Source organism: Rattus norvegicus, chromosome 2 (assembly GCF_036323735.1).
Source record: "Rattus norvegicus strain BN/NHsdMcwi chromosome 2, GRCr8, whole genome shotgun sequence".
Lineage (NCBI taxonomy): Eukaryota > Metazoa > Chordata > Mammalia > Rodentia > Muridae > Rattus > Rattus norvegicus.
In genome coordinates, this window is record NC_086020.1 from 221,199,456 (window position 1) to 221,224,146 (window position 24,691).

General features: G+C 46.2%; 1 protein-coding gene across 1 annotated transcript in view; it reads right to left on the reverse strand.

Moving 5' to 3' along the window:
* Mcub (mitochondrial calcium uniporter dominant negative subunit beta) overlaps nucleotides 1-24,359 on the reverse strand; it is a 70,290-nt gene extending 45,931 nt beyond the window's left edge. The window contains exon 1 of the mRNA NM_001398673.1: nucleotides 24,235-24,359. Coding sequence (NP_001385602.1) covers nucleotides 24,235-24,330 — 96 coding nt within the window. The 5' untranslated portion in view covers nucleotides 24,331-24,359. The remainder of the gene's footprint in view (nucleotides 1-24,234) is intronic.
* Nucleotides 24,360-24,691: the final 332 nt, after the last annotated feature.

The following is a 24,691-nucleotide window of genomic DNA, read 5'->3' on the forward strand; positions in this document are numbered from 1 at the left end:
CTAGCCCACCCTGTCTATCATATCTGGTTATAGCAGATTAATACATCACAAGACCAACACAATGAGTGAGAAGTCCCTTTTAAATGAGCTCTGCTAAATTTTTCATGCCCTAAGTACAGTGGAGGAGAGGGAACTTGTGATACAGAGTATTCTTTAATGGCTTCATCAATGCAGCACAACCACGAGGCTTCACTTTCTTCTTATAGTTTAAGCTATCCGTGAAACAGAAAATGCCCCAGTTTGCCATCTGCTGGTCTTTCTCGGCAATGAACCATACCAATAAAAAGCTGTAGTCACTAAATAACCAGCCTTCTTCATTTAACAGAGAGATAAATAAACTATGTCCTAGAACCCTGGTCCCAGTGAAGCTTGACTCATTGGAGAAGCACTCATGTGTCAGAGATCTAAGCAACTGAGTTTCTTTTTTTATCTGTCTAGTCAAGTGTCTGTGCACGCACGTGCGCGCCCGTGTGTGTGTGTGTGTGTGTGTGTGTGAGAGAGAGAGAGAGAGAGAGAGAGAGAGAGAGAGAGAGAGAGAAAGAGAGAGAGAGAGAGAGAGAGAGAGAGAGAGAGAGAGTCAGAGAACAGGACTATTTATTAGAACTGTGTGAGTTTCCATATGTATAGGAAAATGAACCCCCCAGGATTTCCACTATGGTTAGGGGTGGTAAAAAAAAAACAAAAAAACATGGCTTATTTTCAGCTCTTCTGGGAGTATTGCATACCCACAGATAAGATCTATAGACATTTGTTTGGCTAATTATCTTTGTTTTCCAAAACCATGATACAACTTACCTTCACAGCTACAGCCCAGAATGGGCCCTCACCTAAGGTCCAAATGGTCAGGGTGACCATGCAGCCTGAGTTCTTACAGAAGTCCAGACCTCCTGCTTATAATCTCCCTTCCCCCGCTGAGTGTGTATAGGTGGCTCTTGGACCGACAGTGTATTTACATTAACCTCCCAGTCACACCCAGGCAGGAAACTAATTAAACTTAATGGGCCATATTCAAGAGAAGTAGAGGGTTCCACAAGGAAGAAGGAGAGGGAGAGGGAGAGGGAGGGGGAGGGGGAGAGGGAGGGGGAGGGGGAGAGAGGGGGGATTCAGAAAAGGGGAGGGGATGAGGATGAAATGACTAAAATTTATCATATGAATGTATGAAACTCATAATTAAAGTTAATACAAAATTAAAGTTAGAATGAATCTAGGATTCTTCCCATGTATCTCATGAAAGTGCAAAACCTTTCCTGATCGTTTTGGAAGGGCAGGGTGGTGGCTGCCTTTCTTCTGTACTAGATGAAGAGAATGCATTATTTTCCCTTTCTTACTGATGGGATGAAACCTCCCAGAGAGAACTCTAGGGACTTTCTTTGTCCCATCTCTGCTTCCAGTCAGGGGAGCCAGGAGCTCATCATTGTACAGTGTTTCTGCATCTCACGGGCCTTCACATCTGGGGTAATATACCAAACCCACCACACCTTGATGAAAACAGTAGGGAACAGGAGACCCCAAATCAAACAAGCGTGTTTGGAGGAAGACTCACCAGGAAGCAACCAAGAACTCCTCAGTTCATTTAGGTTAGGGGGAAAAAAAGTCTTCCTCAGAGGTAAGGGCTATGTGTAGGATCACTTGATTAAGGTTCAATGAGTAAAAGTGCACGCCGTGCAAGCCTGATGACCTGAGTTCAATTCCCAGGAAAGGTATGTAAAAAGTGAGACCCGGAGCTGGCTAACATGGATTATGCAGTACAATGGCTAGCTAGACCAAGGCACACCTGCCTCTATGAGGTGGAAGATAAGAACCAATGGCAAAAAGTTGCCCTCTGACCTCCATACATTTGTAGTGAGACCTGGGCGCGTGCACACACACACACACACACACACACACACACACACACACACACACACACACACACACACTGGAGGGATGGCTCAGTGGTACTGCCCTTACATAGGACCAGAATTTAGTTCCCAGAACAACCATCCAAAACGCTTTCTCCTTTTCTCCCAGTCTCCAGAACTGAACTGTAAAAAGCTTTACTCTTTCCTTGTGCCCACTTATAGCAGAACTTTCCCTCTATAAACAAAAAACTATGACAGGAAATATGCACAGGGCCAGGCTTCAAGGCTTACCTGTCGTCCTGTTTCTTTAGGTCCCAAGATGTTCTCAATCATTTAACACACACAGACAGAAGAGGTCAAGAGGAGGACAAGGCCAAGCAAGGGAGCTGAGAAACCACATGAAGCTACTCCTGGTTTCATAACCTTCTGTACTGTATCCTGTCTATTAATGTCCCAGGATTTTGCTTCTAGTGGTTCAAATCTATCAACTAGAATGGCCAATGGTTTCTTTTCTATTGTGATTTTTTTTTCAGCACAATAAAGGCAGTAGGGTTCTCCCTTACATGGGAGAACAGTGCCTTAAATTTAATGTGTTTACAAAGTCTCAGGCCTATGCTTGTATCTTAGTTTTATTTTTATAAACTATGCAATGCTTAAAACGTGGCTTTATAAATGAGTCATTTAGTGGCTATGGAAAAATGTTTAGATTTTTAAGTTTCTTAAAATTCTGGACTAAAAGGTTAAGAAAAATAACAAGAAAAAGATTGAAAAAAAAGAAAAACAAACAAACAAACAAAAAACCAAAAACCCTCTGGACTGGAGGGTAAGTGGCCTAGTTGCCTTAGTTTCTCCCACACCCCAGGACTGACAGAACCATGGACAATGTCCCACAATAGGACAATATTCTCACTTCCCATGAACTATTGTCCCAAGATTACTGAAACAATGACTGTGTTCCTTCATGGAGATCTAACTCTTTCTCTCTTCTACTGGCTATGGTCAACGAAACTTTAAATATCTTTTTCTTTTTTACTTAGACTCATTCTCTGAATAAACATAAGCTTGACTATGGTACACACACCTTTGCTGTGTGGAAATAGTTGGGATCTTTGTACTGACCTACAGGTACACCTGAGTCAGTAGAAAGCCTGCTCCCCTTCCTTAGACATATGTCCCACCTAGATCTGATTTAAAAAAAAAATAAATCTCTTACTAGAGAGTTTCTTCCTCTGCAAAGGCAAATGCTTCTCTTGGAGATAGATGTGTAGTTTGTTTGGAATTTTATCCAATCGTTTCCTTATTGTCCGTGTGAAAGCCTATAAAAGCTGAGGAAATGTTAAACCTCATATCCTAACTATGAAAGAAGTTTGGCTAGGTCATTGCATTAGGTAGGCTTCTATTGCTGGGATAAATACCATGACCAAAGGCAATTGGGAAGGCTGACATGTTCACATCACTGACCCTCATGAAGGTAAGTCAGGGCAGGAACCCAGAGCAGAGAACCAGAGACAGGAACCAACTTGAAACCACAGAGGGTGCTGCTCACTGGCTTGCTTGGCCTGACTTTTTTAATAGCATCCAGGACCGCCTACCTGGGGCTGGTACCACAAATGATGGGAGGGAAGGGAAAAGGAAAAGGAGGAGGGGGAAGAGAGGACAGGCGGGAGGGAGGGAGGGAGAAAGTGCCCCCATAGACTTGTCTATAGGCCAATCTGATAGAGGATTTGTTTCAATTGAAGGTTCCTCTTCTCAGATGATGCTAGCCTGTGTCAAACTGCCAAAGCCCAGTCATCTTGTGACAGTCATTACATTGCATATCTCTTAGAGAATTCAAGTCTCCATTTCAGAACATGGGGCAATGATGTTTTAGCAGTAATTGAAGCTTTCCTATCTGTCAGCTCAATCAAAGCCTTAAAACAAGAGGCAACCTCTACAGCAACATAGATTAGCTGTTGGATGCTCATCTTTGAGGCCAAGGGCTGGCTTATGCCTCAGCTGCTTAAGCAATTAACGGCATAAGGGTCTCACGTCACCTAGTAGAGTGGTGGGGGACTGAGTGGAAAAGGCTTTCAATCTTGCTTGGCATATGTGAAGGATGGGCTGTGATTATGTGTTATAATTAATTAAAACAAAGAGTACCAAATTCAATGACAGTACTAAATTCAAAGAGTAATGAATTCAAAATTCATGCTTGACTTTGAAAGTTTGTTCCTTCATTGAGCACCTGAACTAGATCTTTGCAATTTTAGTTGAATGTATTTTTGGAATGTTAACATGTAAGGGAAGGTTACTCCGGAGTGCCTGGCTTGGACCTTGTCAGAGCTGTGATCTACAACTCCGCCTTGCCTCTCACAGCCAGGACTAGTACAGGGTTACTCCATCATCCCCACTGGCTTCCCCACAGTCACACCCAGAGAATGTTCCTTCTGTGTAAACTCCCCTCTGTTTATGTTAATCTGAGGGACATTCTATGTTGGGATGAGGAGTTACACTTTAGCTTTCCACCCTCACAAGAAACCAGAGACTTTCCCATCATGCTTTGCCTTAGGCTTTGAGTGTTGTGGTGGTGGTGTGAATGAGTAATGTCCCTTACAGGCTCATGTATTTGAATACTTGGTCCTTAGTTGGTAGCCATGTTTGGGGATGTTGTGGAACCTTGAGGGGGTAGAGCCTTGCTGGAGGAAGTGTGTCACTGGTGACTTTGCTTCACTTCCTCTTCTCTGCTTCCAGTGTGGATGCAAATGTAACCAACCTGTTCTCTGTTCCTTTGGCCATGGTTTCCTTGAGTGTTGCCATACCTTCTCTGCCATAACAGATTCTGTCCTGTTGGAACCATAAGTCAAATGGATCCCACCCTTTTTAAACTTGCTTTTCATAAACCAAATAAACCCTCCCCACTTTGCCCATCTTGCTTTTTTTTTCATGGTATTTATCACAGCAAAACAAAAGTAACTTATACAATTATTATCTTTGTGTTGGCCAATTTACTATTTTTTTTCCAAAAATGAACAAACCAAAAAAGAAAATATTTGTTCTCAATCTCATTTACTTCTTTGGCTACTAAAGAGGCTGACTTGCTTCATGCTTAGTCCCATTTTATTCTATTTCTTCTGTCCAATCCTCTCCTAAGATCTTGATGTTTTCCTCTAGATTGGGATGACTTCCTACATACTTAATGTTTAGACAAAGGAACAAATATCCCCATGAATTGGCTTAATCAAGAACAGAATTGTGTTCTGTGGACACAAGAATGTCTCTCGGGGACCTAAATCGAAGATCCGTGGAAGCCTCATGGATACACTAGAAGCAGAGACTGGAACGTGATGTAGAGTGTAGAAAGTTCTCTTCATCTGTATTTAGCACATAAGCATCACCTTGCTTAGGACAGGAACCTCATTTCACTGCTCCACAATAGGCAATGGTCCCACCCAACAGCTCCAACACCCAACAGTGTTGTTAGTAGAACTGGGCATCCCAGAATCAAGTCTAAGTTCCAAGTTACGCCACCAGTACAGGGAAAGTCGTGTCTCGCTAAGGTGACCAATCCCTGAACTATGTAGGTAAGATGCTGGACCATGGAGATAAAGGAATGAATATTCCCAAGAAGCTAGATGACCCCCGTGTAGAAGATGGCAAAGTTGTTTTCTCAGATTTCACAGTTGAGAACCTCACTATGTATTAAACAAGTCATACTTATTACTAAGTATTAATAATTGTACTGTTATGCCTGTGAACAATTGTTGTCTAATGGGGTTAAGCAAATCAGTATAAATAGTAAGGTATTTCCTTCTAGTTTGATGTGAAAGGTATATTCAGGTCTGTAATTTCTAAAAGATTTGATTTTTATGTTTTCTCATAATTGCAGGCTTCGCAACTCCTGTTAATTGCAAAGCTTAGTCACTGGCAGACATTCTAGCTCCACTAATGAAATGGCACACGATGTCACTAAACAGAACAAACGAATTAAATGCGTCCTCATAGACAAGCCCGGTTTCAAGCTGATAGCAGAGCGGCTCAAGCAACAGCTCCGTTTATCAGGGTTGCGTTGCCTCCGGGTAAAACCTTACAGCATTCTAAGCCCAAATGTTTTGTAGAGATTAATGATTTCATACAAATATAGGAGGTCCAAAATGAGCTATCCCCACAAAATAGTTAGCACACTATGAACAACTAAAGTCTTTTCTTGGATAGCAAGAGAGATAGTAAGGGGTGGACAGAGAAAGAGGAGACTAAAATGTCAGTGATTTCGAACTTTTTGATGGACGTCAGAGGTCTAAGGGAGCATGAGAAATGAAGGTAAATCTTAAAAATCAAGGATCCCATTCCAGATCCTGCTACACAAGCCAACCTCTTGGCTTTGCAATATTTCACCCCATTCTCTAAGTCTTCATTCTAACGTCCCTTCATGCTACAAGCCTCATACCCTGCTGTGCATCTCTGTGCCTCATCCCGGCCATGTTTGAGCTATGTCCCAGGGTCATGGGTTAGCCAGGCGCTTCTTGCTTGCTTCCTGTTCTGGTAGGCAGATACTTCTTTACCAGTGCCTTAACCGTGTTCTGGCTTTGCCTCTCTTCTTCCCTTGGCCTAGACAGCTTAGCCCTGCTCAAAGGAAGCTGCCACCTTCAGCGGAGCACAACAGTTGTCCTAGTCCACCTGTCGTGATTCTCAACACATTGCCCGTCTGCTCCAAATTTACCCCATTTGATTGCTTTGTCTAAATGGATCCAATGTCTTTACATGCTTTTCCTGTACTGGATAGCTCTGAGGTTTTGTTTTTAACAGAGGATCCTGGAGAGAATCTTGAGAAATAAATTGGATTTGCTTCCTGGTTCTGGTGTATTTACTTAGCAAGCCCTTCAGGTGTAGGCGTTGGTGGCTTCTCCAGCACCGGCCTCCTGCCGTGCTAATGGTTATCTACAGCTCCTGCCTGAATCCCTCTAATGACACAGATCCTACAGTATGAGCAGCAATGAAGAGCCAAAATAGGTATAAATAGACTCTTAAACTGAACCGAACTCCGCCTACCCGTTCTCCCCAGTCTTCAGAGGGGTTTCCTTGGTTAGATACGTTTCCAAGAGGAATATTTTTTCATGTGTTACTCTCTCAGATATTTGGACATAAATATCTTGAATTGGGGATATAGCTCAGTGGATAGAGACCTGGGTTTGATTTCCAACATCATACAAATGTGGTGCAATAATGGATGAATGGAATCCAAGCACTCAAGAAGTGGAGGCAGAAGATCCTTGCTTGTTTGAGAGTTCAAGACTATCCTGGATGATATGAGACCCTGTCTAAAATAAATATATAAGTAAATAAGTAAGTAAATTAGTAAATAAATATTTTAAATCTCACTTTTTATTTGCTCTCTTTTACAAAATTAATTAATTATCTCCTATATGATTCTTCAGCATTTTATTCGCTGGTTAGTGTCAACTGTTGACTTGACAGACTCTAGAATCGTCTGGGAGAGGAGCCTCCAGAGATTGTCTAGCTTTGGAGGATGTCTGTGAGAAAATATCTCTTTCATGTTAATAGATACGGAGAGACCCATCTTAACCATGGGCGAGACCATTCCCATCGCGGGAATCCAGGACTGTGTCTGAAGTGGCAGAAATAAACTGACCACAAACACTCATCCCTCTCTGCTTTCTGACTAGGAAGCAATATGACCAGACACCTCATGCCCCTGCCACCATGGTTTTCCTGCAGGATGGACTGTCCCCTCAAATCATGAGCCAACATACATGCTTTCTCCTTTAAATTGCTTCTGCCAGGGTATTTCATCATAGCAATGGGGAAAATGCACTATGTCCACCAGTGACTTGCCAATGTCCTTTTGGTAAGTACAGCCTCAATGGCAAAACAGGCCACCTCTGAGGCAGCCTTACAGTCCTGCTGGGGTAGAGTGGGACTCTACTTCTCCCTCTGGATGAGAGAGTCCTGGAAGATGAGTGCTCTAGAACCCACATTCATGGTGGCTTGTCGGTGAGCTGAAATTCCCAGAGCCTTTCTCCAGAGCAGCCACATCACAACTGGCTCCGTCTGCCCTCTCCCCATTGAGAAAGGCTGTCTTCTGTAGAACTGCTGAGTTGGATTTCTTTCCCTCCTAACCTCAGACCGATGGTCAGTCTATGTTAATCAAACCCAGATCAGTCTGCTGTAGTGAGGGATGTGAACGTGATCTTTCAGTTCCTTAGAACACACATCTATCATTGATGCTGCCAGCTAAAGACAGCTAGGTCTAACAGAGCATATTATAAACATCTGTTAAAACATCTGATATATGTATAATACATATGTTGACTCTTTGGGACAGAGATTTTGTTGAGGTCTTGTTAATATTTCAGTGACGATTGCAGAGTATCAAAGTTTAAGGATACATGGGTTTCTACAGCAAAGTTGCCATGTCATTAGGCAACAACTACACTAAAGCATGGTGAAAAGAGGAGACAGGAAGGGAAAGCACTTCTAACATCTCAAGACTGCCCTTCACCAGTGCATCAGTAGCAACATCCAAGCCTGACAAAACGGGATCAAAGATCATGTCTAGAAGCCAAAGTGCTAAGGAAATACACAAAGGCAAGCTAGTCTATCTCCTTCTGTTCCCTGACTGCAGGAGAGTAGTCTAGGCTTCTCTATTTTATCCTAAGGCATCAGTGTCTTTATCCTGAGGAGTTGATTTCCTATTCGGGGAGCCATGCTATGCCAAGCTAACGAAATGTCATAAAGTCATGTGCTAGAAATCCGTGACATGCTCTAGCCTTGACTACTGCTCACAGAGATGCTAACCACAGAGTCTTCTAAAGGAAACCATTCTGTAAAACTGCAGCCTGGGCATCTTTCCTCAGCTGTCTTTTTTCTCCTCATCAGGTGTCCTCATAAATACGAATTCTGGCCCCAATGCTGACGGAACAATTATAACGCTTCTCTCTCGTCTTTAGCTCAGGGTGTACGGAGAAGACTTCCTCCTTTCCTATTAAGTTTCTGCCTGAGGGCTGCTTATAATGAACCCAGCAAGGTGTCAAACGGTCCTGTTCCAGACAAATTAAAAATGCTGACTCCCCACAATTCACTTTTACATTGTTCAGGAAGAAGTCTGTTTTCCTGTTACTGTTTTTGGCAGGGGAACCCCTAGAGCACCTTGGCAACTCAGTGAGCACCCCAAAAACAAAGCTGCCTTCTTCCTGGTGAACAGAATTGTGGGAAATATCACTAAATTTCCGTCTGACTCTGTTCTTCCTTCTTCCAGGGTAATCAGGCTTAGCTGGACCGTGGCTCCTGGTCAGGACTACACCACTTAGCCCTTTGTTCTAAATGCAGCCGTGTGCCACATCCAATGAAATATTCAATGGAATATGAGCTCAAGTGACATGTAACACCCCAAGGCCTGGCCCATATTACCCTGCAAAACTGAAGCCCTGTGTGTTTTTGACTTTGGAAGCTGCCTGTGGTTGACAGAGCAAAAGGTCACTGTGGGCTCTGGAAGGTGAGGAGCAGAGCTAATGCCTGATACATTTTTAAAGCTCAGGACCCTTTCACAGGAGAGAAAAACCACGGTATTAAGAACACCGAAGTTTCTCAAGGCCCCGGGCTCAATGGCACACTGGAAATAAAAACAAATGCCACAACACCAAGTAGTTTAATTTGTTGTTGTTGTTGTTGTTGTTGTTGTTGTTGAATAGTTGAGGCTTAGGTTTTGAGTGCTTAGTCACTAGGGATTGGCACTCTTTAAGAAGGATTAGGAGGTGTGGTCTTGTTGGAAGAAGTGCTTCATTGGGAGTGAGCTTTGAGGCTTCAAAAGCCCACACAAGATCCAGTCTCTCCCAGTCCCTGCCCCTGCCCCTGCCCCTGCCATCTCCTTTCCTCCACTCCCCCACTCCAGAAAAGAACCTTTAATTAAGCAATGCCAAGGAACAACACTGGAGGGTGTTTAGGAACTGCATGAAAGACTGGGCTGAAAGCTTCCTTAAATACAGCAAAAATACGGGCAAGCTCATTAACTCCAATCACAGTGACCTTCACACAAATGGAGGATCACATTTGCACCAATTACAAGTCTCATGCTGGGCCATTAGTAGGCAGTGCTTCCCCCTCTGACTTGAGTTAAAATCTTTCCTAGAGTTCCCTCAGGTTTGTGAGAGGGCAAGCTATTTGAAACAGCCTTGGTTCAGAAAGTGCCATTTAGGGTGGAGAGGTTTGGAGGCAGCCACTGCTGTGGGTGTATTAGCATTCTTAAGCAGCTTGGCTGGTGTGAGGGCAGCCTTGCCCGTCGCTTGGCTGATTGTCCTTCATTCAGAGCGACACAGGTGCTGGGGACGGATTTACCAGTTCTCTACTAAGGAGTCAAACTCCCTGGCCCTCGGGACCTTAGCCGCCTTGAAGGATCAAGTCCCGCCATTAACAGCACTTTCGCTGTATGTTTTTAACAGTGCTTTGCTCTTAACCAAACACACTAAGGGGAAATGATATTATTTTATCTATCTCTCATGATTTAATGACCATGCTGACAAGAAATCCTTGGGAGTGAACACCCAGGGCAGTGCACTGCCTTTCAACACCACCAGAGTTTGGTCCATCACATCACTTCGCTTTGCACCACTTCATACGATGGCTCATTGCCGTGACCCAAGACAACAGCTTACCCTACCCTACACTTCAATCACAATCATCTCATTCTTTTTTTTTTTTTAACTTCATACCCTTTTGGGCACTGGAGCTTAAACACAGAAAATGGTTGAGGTTTAGACTGGACTCATGTCACCTTGCCCCATGTTACTAGCTCCTGTTATTCTAGCTCTACGGGCTGTGACCATGACCATGACATCATGACGTCTCCTTTGTGTTCTCACTTACCTCATGCCACAAGTTACTAGGTTCAATTCATCTTCTAGCAAAACGTGGGGCAACAGACTGTGAGAGGAAGCCTGGTAAGGTTGAACAATAAGGCTAAAAGCCCTGGGGACCCTGAAGGGACACTAGGAGCTTCACCTACTCCAGGCACCAGACCCCTGTAATATAGCCACAACCCCCACCAAAGAGAAATTGTGGCCATCAGTCACGTAAGGGCCCCAAGCCCTTCCATGTATAGATGAGGCATCCCTAATATCTCAGACCAAGACAATAGGAAAAGAGATGTGACCACAGTCACATAGGCCCAAAACAGAGTTCTCTGTGCTAATAAGGTACCTAGAGGCCTGGAGAGCTTAGCCAACAAGCTTCCCTTCCCAGACATCCCTCCCTACAAAAACTATTCAATCTCAGGCCACCCTGAGGAGTGGAGCATGATTTTTATGCATCCATTTTCCTCCATGACAATAAACTGTTTAGAACCATGGATCCTTTCATTAAGATCCGCCATGGCGAGCCATGGAGAAGGCCTTTACAGAGCCACAGCCTAATCTCCTGTAGAAGGCCTCTCTGTCCTCTCAGCCACACCTGCTCAAGCCTGCCTCCATCAAACCAAGGACAATCACCCCTACCACCACTACCACCAGGCTAGACACAGCCTGAGGACCCCCAACTCCACTCTGCTCTTCGAAGGCTCCCAGTGGTGGCTGGATATCCAAGAGTCTGAGAACTCAGTGGCCCCAGCCTCATTGCAGGCCTGGGGACCCATGAATCAGCTCTGGCTTTACCCCTCATGGAGCGGTGCCTCAGTGCTTCACTAAGGCCCAGCACCAGCACCAGCACCAGCACCAGCACCAGCACCAGCACCAGCACCAGCACCAGCACCAGCACCAGCACCAGCACCAGCACCAGCACCAGCACCAGCAGCATGAGATAAACAGTATCAAACTCTCCTTTTTCCCCAAGCAGCCATGCCCAGGGGCGGAGCAAACCCTATAGTAGGTCTGCAACTGCAGACCTAATCTTTATCATGACTGTGAAAAGCTTGGTGGAACTGACCAAAGACCAGCAAACGGTGGTCCTAGGGGCTGGACTTCATCTGCTGTCACATTTTGGAAGTAGATTTTATTAGAAGACATCTTTGCCTGTTCACACACACACATTGCCTGCAAGGCCTACACTGTTGACTGTCTAGACTTTCACAGGGGAAGTTTACCTGCCAGTCCACGGTCTGAGTCAACATCATTTCTCACGCAGACAATGAAAGCTATCTTCTTAAACTTCATTAACTTATCACAACAGCAAGCACTCTTGCTAATCAATAAAAAGATTATATATGCCCAACTCTTCAGCTGATATGGTACCTGCTCTTTTGAAGAGTTCCAGTGCCCAAAGAAAGACATTTTGCATGGAAGAAGGAAGCTGTTAATGCCAGACACACAGAAAGCCTTAGTGCAAGGGAGTAGATAGGCATCCAAAGAGTAGAAATTAGATGGATGATTTGCATCTAATCAGGAAAGGCCAGATATCAGAGCTTAGCTAGAAAGAAAGCAGATGTCGGTTACTGACCATACGGCAAGTGGCTATGCTATATGAAATGCATTGTATCCATACATTTTACTGATTATTGTTCTCATTCAGATGTCAATCATGGGTACCACACTGACAGCTTGTATAGTAAGTCTGAGAGCCTCCCACAGTATCCACCTCAGTGTCTCAGATCTCTACAGTTCAGAGATTTCTGGTTAGCTACTAGACGTGGTACCATGTGCCTGTCAGTCATGCCTGAGAAGGCTGACACATGAGGAACCCATGACTTATTAAAATGCTAATATATCTAAAGTTCCAGTGGAGATGAAGTCAGGGACTGTTCTTCACAGAACTGTGTGTGGCCCTCCACAGAAGCGCAAGTTCTAGAAGCATCTGCCTATAACTCCTCTCCGACCATACTCTTTGTCCTGCTCAAACATCTCCACTAAACCTTTGCTGTGCTCTCAGAGCCTGGTTGACCTCATCTCTGCAACTTTTCTGTGTTTGATTTTAAGACAGGGTCTTGCTGTGTGGCCCAGTCTGGCTCAGAACTCATTACGTAGTCCAGGTTAACCTCAAACGCCAAATTTTCCAGCCTCGGCCTTCAGAACGCTGAGGCAGCAGATGTGTGGCTACATGCTGGGCTTCTCCTCTGCTGTTTCTAATGACATTCTATCTCTGAGTTCTTCTAGAATTCATTGTCTCTAATAATTAAGATTGTCTCACGAAGGGTCGGAACCATGGGAAGTGGTGCCTATAACCAAAAGGCAACCTGATTGCAGCTAAGGTGATCTTAGGAGTGAAGGTGGGGTAAAGTCTTGGAGTCAGTCAATGTGATAATGACAGACCAGAAGCTTTGGCAATGGCTAGAACCCTCACATGATATTTCAATGCCACCCACTTATTAATCCTGTTCCACAAGCCTAGAGAAATTGGAGCAATGGCTGGAGTCCCTGCTTGGACCCTTCAGCTCTATAAGCAAACGAGTCTCTAGTCAGTCCTCAAAAGCTGCAGACTGTAGGCTGTGTCAACCTGTGAATGAATAGCAACATCTTTGCTGGTTCAAGTACTCAGTGTGGGAATGCTCTGTTGAGGTAAAAAATAAAAAATCAGCAGAACAGTTCTGTAGACCCTGGTCACGCTCTCTCTCTCTCTCGTTCCCGTTCCTGCTCTAGAGGGCCACTGGAACTAGAGCTGATTTATGTCAGCGGCTCCACCCTGCCCCCAAGTACTCTCTGACCCGCTGTCTGGGAGCCATTCAGCACTCTGTCAGGCAGCCCCAACCTCACTCACAGCTCTCTTGGCTGGTTTCCACCACGCCAGGCATGCACATCACAATTCTGTGGCGGCCCTGGTACATCCTGCCACCATACACTCTCTCGAACTCAATTAAGTCACCACATAAAAGAACACACCACACAGTAGCCTCTGATCTAATTGGTAATATATAACTTGACCATCTAGACAACACAAAATCCTGTACACAGCCATCCCTCAAAAACAGTCGTAACAACCTGTAACCAAGTTCAGAGAAGAATCTTAACATCTGCCTCCAAGTTCTCTCCACTCCCCTCTCCTTGTTGGGACTTCCTCTCCCCATCTCTAAAACTTTTTTTTTCCCACCCATCCTCCTTCTCGTCCAATGACAGGCCTCGTTTTATCCTGTGTTTGCCTTCCCCTGCATAATGACATCAACCTACCCACTCAGTAGTGTCAGAGCTCAGTTTTGCACCCTCAGGGATTCCTTTCGTGGATGGCAGTGGACAGAGCAGTGGATGGCAGTGGACTGAGCAGTGGATGGCAGTGGATGAGCAGTGGATGGCAGTGGGTAGAGTAGTGGATGGCAGTGGACAGAGCAGTGGATGGCAGTGGGTAGAGCAGTGGATGGCAGTGGGTAGAGCAGTGGATGGCAGTGGGTAGAGCAGTGGATGGCAGTGGGTAGAGCAGTGGATGGCAGTGGACAGAGCAGTGGATGGCAGTGGGCAGAGCAGTGGATGGCAGTGGGTAGAGCAGTGGATGGCAGTGGGTAGAGCAGTGGATGGCAGTGGGCAGAGCAGTGGATGGCAGTGGGTAGAGCAGTGGATGGCAGTGGACAGAGCAGTGGATGGCAGTGGGTAGAGCAGTGGATGGCAGTGGACAGAGCAGTGGATGGCAGTGGGCAGAGCAGTGGATGGCAGTGGATGAGCAGTGGATGGCAGTGGGTAGAGCAGTGGATGGCAGTGGGTAGAGTAGTGGATGGCAGTGGACAGAGCAGTGGATGGCAGTGGACTGAGCAGTGGATGGCAGTGGATGAGCAGTGGGTGGCAGTGGGTAGAGCAGTGGATGGCAGTGGACAGAGCAGTGGATGGCAGTGGACTGAGCAGTGGATGGCAGTGGGTAGAGCAGTGGATGGCAGTGGGTAGAGCAGTGGATGGCAGTGGGTAGAGTAGTGGATGGCAGTGGACAGAGCAGTGGATGGCAGTGGGCAGAGCAGTGGATGGCAATGGGTAGAGCAGTGGATGGCAGTGGGTAGAGCAGTGGATGGCAGTGGGCAGAGCAGTGGATGGCAGTGGACAGAGCAGTGGATGGCAGTGGGCAGAGCAGTGGATGGCAGTGGATGAGCAGTGGATGGCAGTGTGCAGAGCAGTGGATGGCAGTGGATAGAGCAGTGGATGGCAGTGGGCAGAGCAGTGGATGGCAGTGGGCAGAGCAGTGGATGGCAGTGGATGAGCAGTGGATGGCAGTGTGCAGAGCAGTGGATGGCAGTGGATAGAGCAGTGGATGGCAGTGGGCAGAGCAGTGGATGGCAGTGGGCAGAGCAGTGGATGGCAGTGGGCTGAGCAGTGGATGGCAGTGGGCAGAGCAGTGGATGGCAGTGGATAGAGCAGTGGATGGCAGTGGGCTGAGCAGTGAATGGCAGCCACACCCAGGCTTATTTCTCATGACAAAGGAGCGATGCTCATCATTGGGAAAGGAACAAAAGTACTGTCTCTAAAGGGTCTGTACTTACATAACCTTATGACAAAAACCATATTCCTCTGTGCTCTATTTTATATTTTGTGCAGGAGTTACATTTTATGAGCAAATATTTCTAAGCAGATTTTAAATTAATTTCTAAATTATGTCAGTTTTAGTGATTAAACTTATCATCCTGGGCTGGCAAGACAGCTTAGCAGGAAAGGGCACCTGGCACCACACCAGTGTCTGTCATGTACCCACTGTGCTGGTGTGGAGTTGCCCAGAGATGGGGAGTCATTTGGACTACAATGGTGGTTAGAACCCAGCTGGAAAAACCATATGCACACAGCTAAATACACTGCGTGGTCCAATGACATGGGTGCTAGGGAAAAGAGTGTAGTCTGCCTGCAGCTGTTGGATGGCTCTCCAGAAACCTCAGGTGGGATGGAGATGGGTGGCCATTAGAAGCGGGGTAGTGGGAGGGATAAGTGGCAATCAAAGGAAAGCTGCAATAGCCACAGAAAGAAGAAAAACACGGGACAAGCCATAAGACATAATTAGCTCAGCCAGGATAAACGTGGATGATGTGGGGTGTGGAGCAGGGAGTGAGGCTGGAGGCCAAGCTGGGTCATACTCTGGATCAACTAACTGTGGCTTTCATTTGAAAGCTTGCTTGTTTTGGTGTCAGTGATAGTAAATCCATAGAAAGATCTTCTACATGCATCAAGGAAACAACTTTCTCGTGCTGAATGAACACGGCTTTTAATTCTCAAAGCAGAAAGCAGCAGAGCTGCAGAAGCTGTCTGGCAGGCTACAAAACACCACAGACACCCCCCGGCAAGCATTTAGGCAGCCAACACTGAGCTGGTCTGTTTACAAGGTTTTCTAAACCGATTCTTCTTTCCAGGTTTATGGTCACATTAGTGTCAGCCTCTGGAAAGGGCAATCATTCATCCTTCTTCATTCACAGCCTTTAAACCCAGTGTTCAAATGTCTCATTCAGAAGCCGGGCATGATGGCGCACACCTGCAATCCTAACGGTCAGGACCCTGGAGTGGGTGGATCCCTCGAGCCTGGGAGCTGGAGATCAGTCAGAGGAGCACGCAAAGATTTCCTCTAAGAGGGCCAGAAAATCCCCACCACCACTAGGGAGATTCGTCTAACATTTTTCAAATTTTACAGCTCCCACCCGCCCCATGGCCAGAGAAACAAAAAAGGTTTCCTCCAAAAGAACTGTAGGCTGCTCATTCCTCTCCACAGATTCAGTGAAGTTGATATTTACTGTTTATGCCACAGAGATGCAAAGTACACAAGCTCATCTTTAGGAGCCCAAAATGTGATTTCTGTCGATGCAATCATTATAAAAACTAGGATATAATGAGGTTGCTGTGTCGGTAGCAATTCAGAGGGGAAGAAGGAGAGAAAAGAGCATGGGCTGCCAAGTTTAGATGTCTACTCAATCCAGTAACTGCATCCCAAGAGTCCTAAGGAGGATTCGGGACAGTCTCCAAGATGTCTTCTCCCTGAGGTTTGCCACAAGGCTTCTTGATGAGGTCATTTCATTGACTTACATTGCTTCCTGGTTTGGGTTTTTTGTTTATTTGTTTTGTTTTGTTTTGTTTTGGGGGGGTCTCCTTTGGTATAAAGATGTTAACTTTAAACCTATCTATCTCTCTTGCTTCTTCTCCTTTACTACTTAGTCCCCACCGTCTTTAATGGTCTTGCTTCTCTGCACACTTACCCCTAAATTCTTACTTCAATCTCGTAACAGAACTTCTGGGGAAAAAAGTTTCAGAGCAAAATTTTGTCAAATCAAATAATATCAGTTAGTGCCAGGAGTAGTGGAAACAAGCCTTTAATCACAGCACTTGGGAGACTGAGGCAGGAGGTTCTCTATGAGTTCAAGGCCAGCCTGGTCTACATAGCAACATCCAAGATTACATAGTAAGACCCTGTTGTTGTTGTTAATAATAATAATAATAATAGTAATAGTAGTAGTAGTAGTAGCAGCAGCAGCAGCAACAACAACAACAACAACAACAACAATAATAAAAGCCAGTGAGGAGTTTATTAAAGTGGAAACTAAAGTTTACAGGCCTGGGTAACTGAGCCCACCCTTCAAGTGTGGACAAGGGAAATAACAATAAGACAGAAGCCGTAGATCTTATGAAGTAGGAGGAGAGAAAACATGAGGAATCCAGGGCTGGCGACATGCCTCAGTGGTCAAAGCACTTGCCTGCAAATGTGAGGACCTGAGTTCAAATCCCCAGAAGCCCAGGAAAAGCACATGTGCCTGCAATCCCAGCGTGCCTACAGTGAGATAGGTGGCAGAGCAAGAGAATTCTTAGAATCTTTAAGTTAGGCCAACACGTGCAGCTCCAAACAGCAAAGACACTGTACTGGCTGGTTCTGTGTGTCAACTTGACACAAGCTGGAGTTACCACAGAGAAAGGAGCTTCAGTTGAGAAAATGCCTCCGTGAGACCCAGCTGTAAGGCATTTTCTCAACTAGTGATCAAGTGGGGAGGACCCAGTCCATTGTGGGTGGTGCCATCCCTGGGCTGGTGGGCTTGGGTTCTATAAGAGAGCAGGCTGAGGAAGCCAGGGGGAGCAAACCAGTAAGTAACATCCCTCCATGGCCTCTGCATCAGCTCCTGCTTCCTGACCTGCTTGAGTTCCAGTCCTGACTTCCTTTGGTGATGAACAGCAATGTGGAAGTGTAAGCTGAATAAACCCTTTCCTTCCCAACTTGCTTCTTGGTCATGATGCTTGTGCAGGAATAGAGACCCTGATTAAGACAAACTCCATGCTTAAAACAAGGTAGATGATGAGGACCAGTAATTGCCCTCTGACCTTCACAAACACACTCACATGTGCACACTCCTCACCAATATAACACACTTACACATTACACAATAATATACATATACTACAAACACACCACACACATGTACACACATCATACACATATACCACACACACAGTCACACACCATATGCATATACACCACACATATCACATGCATATACAAAGCACGGACACACACCATACACATATGCAACACATACCACACATACCCTACATTACACACACACACACACACACACACACACACACACACACACACACGGCATTACAGTTACAGTCTCACAGCAATTCACTTATTTTGACACCCTCTATGGGGAAAGCACATTCTTGTTCATAAAAAGACATTGTGAACAAGAAGCCAATGGTCTGCCATACTTTCACAATTTACTACTTAGAACACTTTGGTTCAAACACCAACGTGTTGACTTGTTCACATTTCTCAAAGCTGTATTTGCCAGTTACTTTCCCCATTAAAATGATTATGAATAAAGCAGATGAGAACACAATGGGCAAATTTTCAGGCAGAGGAGCTATGGGTATCATAAACCATAAAATGCTGGTCGAACCCTCGCTGTTGCTAGAAGTGAGTCAAGAGCTGGTCATCAGCTTTCTGGCAGCTGGTGCACAGGGATGCCACCACTGACTCTGCTGTCCATTATGACAGCTCCTGTGTTGGTTCAGGAGAACCCCTCCCATTCTAATGCCTAGACTGAGCAGCAGTTCCTTCCATGGATCCTCATAAAGGCACCTTTTGTTGATTATAGCATTTTATAGAGCCATTGCCTCAAAGGTGTGTGAGCATGGAAAATTCCTGCAAGCATTTGGGTATGGAATCCCATGACTCAAGGTTTCAATACTTGGCTCACAAAACACTGTCCTGGCATTGTTTACAAACCAAGCAGCTGATGAAGGGGGTGAGGGAAAAGGCTCCCCACAAACACAAGGAATAAACGCAGATCAGTCCATCAGCCTTTCACTTTCAGATGGCCAAGGAGAGAATGTATTTGATGTTCAACACAACTTTGCCTCATTCAGGGACCTTTCTCCAGGTCACCAGCTTCTCTACCAAGAAAATCATCTGCATATGACTTTTGAAACACAGACGAAGGCCAACTGAGATGAATCCTTCCATTGTGCCAATGTATGAAGGGCCTAAGCTGTATCCCAGAGGTTCAAGGAGCTGCTCAACTGCTCTCCACACCCAACTCTGATGCTCAACTGCTCTCCACACCCAACTCCGATGCTCAACACTGCTCTCCACACCCAACTCTGATGCTCAACACTGCTCTACACACCCAACTCCGATGCTCAACACTGCTCTCCACACCCAACTCCGATGCTCAACACTGCTCTGCACACCCAACTCCGATGCTCAACACTGCTCTGCACACCCAACTCCGATGCTCAACACTGCTCTGCACACCCAACTCCGATGCTCAACACTGCTCTGCACACCCAACTCCGATGCTCAACACTGCTCTGCACACCCAACTCCGATGCTCAACACTGCTCTGCACACCCAACTCCGATGCTCAACACTGCTCTGCACACCCAACTCCGATGCTCAACACTGCTCTGCACACCCAACTCCGATGCTCAACACTGCTCTCCACACCCAACTCTGATGCTCAACACTGCTCTACACATCCAACTCTGATGCTCAACACTGCTCTCCACACCCAACTCCGATGCTCAACACTGCTCTCCACACCCAACTGTGATGCTCAACACTGCTCTGCACACCCAACTCCGATGCTCAACACTGCTCTGCACACCCAACTCCGATGCTCAACACTGCTCTACACACCCAACTCTGAGCCACAGGAGGAATCTGGGTCAAGACCTCTGGGTCAGGGCTCAGTCCATCCTCAGAACACCTGCTTCCTCATCAACAACAGGATAGAAGGTGTCACCCCTTCCTCTCCAACAGCAGCTGCCAGAATGTGTCACCAGGTCACAGTCTGTGAACAGTATGCCCTCTTATCAATTTGTTTTTGTGTAAGTTTTAAAAACAAAAGTGGCTGGAGAGATGGCTCAGGGGTTGAAAGCCCGGGCTTGGATACCCAGCACCCACATGGCAGCTCACAATGGCCTGTAATTCTAGTTCCGGGGAATCCAATGCTCTCTTTGCAAGCACCAGGCATGCGCATGATACACAGACATATTGGCAGGCAAAACAGCCATGTGCATTAAATAAAATTTAAAGTTATAAAAAGAACCAATGACACCAAGCTAAATGGGATTTAAATGAGATTTTCCTAGAATTTGCTTTTTTTTTTTTGCTTATTTCCTATTGGCGTGTGGCCTAAAATATTTTCAATGATTTTATAGTTCTGATATTTTAACATTCTTGAGTAGGCAATGTGTTACAGATGGAGATACTAGGATGAAATATTGAGGGACTTACTCTGTTCTATTAGGACATATAAAAACCCAACTGCTTGACTAGAAACTTCTCTTAGAGGGTGTTGGCTAGAGCTCTGGTCAAGGATAGACTTTCTGACAACAACCAACTCTTAAGGAGGAAAAAAAAGTCATTTTGGCTCATGGCATAAGAGACTTCAGTCGTGGTCGGTTGGCCCTGTTGGATTGGTGACACAGAAGAGCCTGGACAGTGTATGTGCCAGAGAAGACAACTGTTCACAGCACGGCAGCAAGAGGAGGAACCAGAGTCCAGATGACACCCCACACACACACCCCTACCCCACCCCCAACCCCCCAACCCCCCCACCCCCCCACCCCCCAATCCCCCACCCCACCCCCGTATCAGGCACTCTCCTCATCTAACATCCTCTCACTGGGCTCACGGGTTTTGGAAAAAACGTTCACATTCTAAGGTGTAACAAAGTTACAACAGTTGCCCATGAGGGGGCAGCACTCCTGACTACCTAAGACAGAATCTTCAATTATGTAGCTTGCTGGGGTCCGCAGCACTCTGTACAACGGTGTTACACCCTGCGGCAAGGAAATGACAAAACAGCACGTCTACAGTTGAAAAGGGACTTTAAGATCAATGAGACAAATCTCCTTGTTTTTGAAGTGACAGGCTTAGAGACTGAATGGCCAGAGCGAACATAGAGTATAGAACGTATAGAGCTAAGAAGGGGTAGGGCCGGGACTGCTGGTACCCTGCTGTCCTAGATTGGATGACCTACACGCATGCTAGCTAGCATGCGATAGTCAGCAAGGATTTAACCCCAGGCTTTCTAGTTCACTGCCTCATCCACAGATCGTATCTGCCAAGATACAAAATGACTTCCTATTGTAATCTGCTACAAAACAACACAAGTATCACTTAGTGGCAGTAAATAGCAAGTAACAGCTTTTCTTAAAAAGCACTAAGTCCCACAAACTAGGGAGATGGTGACTTTCAGTGCTTAACAGACAAGCTGATCTCGAACAACTCTGAGGTCAAAGCATCAGCTACAACCACTTGCTCCCCAAGACAGAGCTCGTCAGGCAGAACCCCAGAGCACAGCACTCCGAGGCTGGACACGGCAAACAAGAACGACGTGCTCATTAAATCCTGTATATGACGCCAACGCTTCGAACTTAACGTCTTGCAGGCTCTGAAACACCTAGATGCTTTGTTTCTGGAAGTTAAAAGAACAAAGCAAACTTGACCCTTGCGTTTTCTAGCAAAAATATGCTTGCTTTAAAAAAAAAATTGTTAAACAGCTTGTGTTGGGGATTTAAATGTTTTGGGAACACAAAATCCTATCTGGGAGTGTTTCAATCTAAGCAGCAGAAAACCCAAATTAACAAAGGCACAACTAGGCAAGAGCTTTCTGTTCGAATAGCTCACTGGGCACTGTTATCCCTCAAAGCAGCGTCCAGGGCACCAGCAGGAGCCTCGGATCACCCTGACAACCACCTCTCGCTGAGGCAGATCCGCTGTCTCCAGACATGAGAATCATGTCAGTAGACATGATGGTGGTGGCTTCCAGGCCAGGCCAAAGATAATCCAATGTGCTCGTTTGTTTTTGCTTCAAACAAGAGATACTCTTTAATAAACGATTCTGCTACATTTAAACATATCATGTCAACAAACTGTGGGGTTTTTCCCATACACAAAACCTGCCAATCACCCACCTGACTTAGAAAGGCTGAGAAACACATATTTTTCAAAGTTATTAAATGCACACCCATAATTTCAGAAAAGACTAATTATAGTTGCTTATTAAAGATGGGTCTTATGACGAGTCCTAGCAAGCTAGGATTTTATGAGAAAACCATATTTTTTTTCTTTCTTTTTTTTCTCTCTAGCTTTTTTCATGGGATGTGGTTGGAAGGAATGGTTTTTTTGGGGAATATACAACAAGGATATTTGTCTTTAGCCGCAGGGTGTCTCATATGGAGAGCAGAAAGATCTTAGAATAATAAATGTCCCAGTAGCTGGGAGATTTGATTTGCAGAAAATGGTTCAGCAGTTGTAGCTGAAACTCTTTGGGGGTTAGAGATTCCAAAGCTGCAAACCCGTAGGCTTGGCTTTATCCTGGGATGGGTCATTTTATCACTCGGGCAAAATGATGGACCTGCTCCCCATTCTGAAGTTCTGTGGTCTGTCTTTATGGCCCAGGGAGCTGACTTAAGACTGCAAATTAAATCATTCCAACTTAGGTTTCTTAAGATGCTTAATGTTACAGTCCCTCTGTTTCTTTTTCCATTAGAGTCAGGCACCCGGTGGTGTCACCCCATCTGCCTTAAGTGGACAGTGCAGAGAAAAAGAGTTTAGAGCTGGCGTCGATCATTTGAGAAAGGACAGCCACAGTCTTGGAAACAAACCCTAAACCTTTACTCCAGGTATTTAAATGGGAGGGGCCTAGTAGGAGGTGGGTGTGGCCTAATAGAGCATGGCCCTTTGGCTCCATTCTCAACACTAGGAAATTGTCAAATGAGCTTAACAGACAATTTTCAGCCCTGTTTAATTATCACTGTGTTTTCTGTGATGTGAGGAAAAGAAAGGAGTTGTGAAGAGTGTGTCTCTGCAAGGTAAACCATAAAGTACCATTTTCAGAGAGCTTCTCTCCCAAACCGCCTCACTGAGTTTGCCACATTAAGTTTTAAGGAGTTTGCCCTAGGTATAAGTATCAAAATAGACGTGTTTCCACTTGCTTTCAAACATTTAAGAAAAGTGTTTCTTTAAGCATTGAAATATTTCTTTCATCAATGTAAATTCTGGAGTATTAAGATAATACTTTGGGGGCAGGAGAGATGGCTCAGAGGTTAAGAGCACTGACTGCTCTTCCAGAGGTCCTGAGTTCAAATCCCAGCAACCACGTGGTGGCTCCCAACCATCTGTAATGGGATCTGATGCCCTCTTCTGGTGTGTCTGAAGACAGCTACAGTGTACTCATATACATAAAATAAATAAATATATCTTTAAAAACAAAAACAAACAAAAAAGATAATACTTTGGGGCAGAATCCAAGGATGGGGGGGCTGGGTCAGTGCAGCCGGAAAGATACAGGAACTGAAAGTGGTGGGGCGGACACTGCTCCTTTCTCAGTGCGCAGTGAAAGACAGTAAACACGTCCATACATCGCTCTCCCTTCAGCAATCTGAAATCTAACCCAGTAATTGAGGGGTGGGCAAACACCGCTCCAGTCCTTTCCCCTGGCTCCCTCTGCTTCACCGCCCAAATTAACTCAGCACTTTCCCGCTCTTCTTCTGTCCTTTTCTGTGCACATCCCCACCTCTTCCCTCCTCCTCGAAGCTCCACACAGGCCATGACACAACTGTGCCCGCGTCACTGTTACAGCACACACTTCTGATTCACCACTGCCTCGGGTTTACATGTAAGGGGTGGGGGAGCGCTCCGGGCTTGGAGGAGGAGCAGGCAAGACACGGTCCTGGGCCAGTCCACCCTGGAGACAACATCCTAGGTTCCTAAGTTACAGCCTACCCCGTGACAACATCCCTGGACACAGTCCACCGAGCTCTCGCGGCCTCTCCTCCCCCGCGGCCGCTACAGACCTCCCGACACAGCGGTGGGGACTCTTGGGGTCCGAGGGCTGCGCTCCCAGGAGATGCGCCCCGCGCTGGCCGCTCCCGGCTGGTCTCCCCCGCATCCCCGGGACAAGTCGCCCGCGGCCACCACCTGTCGGGGTGTGGAGCAGCACGCAGGGAACTGCTCGGCTTTCACTCCCTCCAAAGTTGCCCGACGCAAACTTTCCATCCGAGACTCTCGAACCCGCGCTGCCTCTTACCTGGGGCGTGGGTGGCAGAGCCCTCGGACACCAGCGGCCGTGGGTTCGGATCGGCATCAGTCGCCACCGACCCAGACAGAGCCGGCTCGGGAGCATCCTCCTGCCGGTCCGAGCTCCTGGCACTAGCGACGCATCATCCGGCCGCTAGAGCCCAGCCCGCTGTGGGCTCAGCCCGCCCCGCCGACTGGGGCGGCGACAGGAGGGTGTGTCCCTGCTTTGACTTCGCTTGGTGCACACCCCGGCGCCGCCGGGCTGGTTATTTTTCCTCCGACGAAAAAGAAAGAGCGAACCAGTGACGAACTTCTTCCTAGTCTTAAGTTTCTGGTGCCTGGCTCCCCTCACATGTGTCTTGAGAAAGGAACAGGAGCTGGGCTCTCACACTATACTGCTGTTGATGTCGAAACTCAACAGAAGCCAGGGCCGGAAGTAGTGAGGCTTGCCTGGGACCTCAGATTTG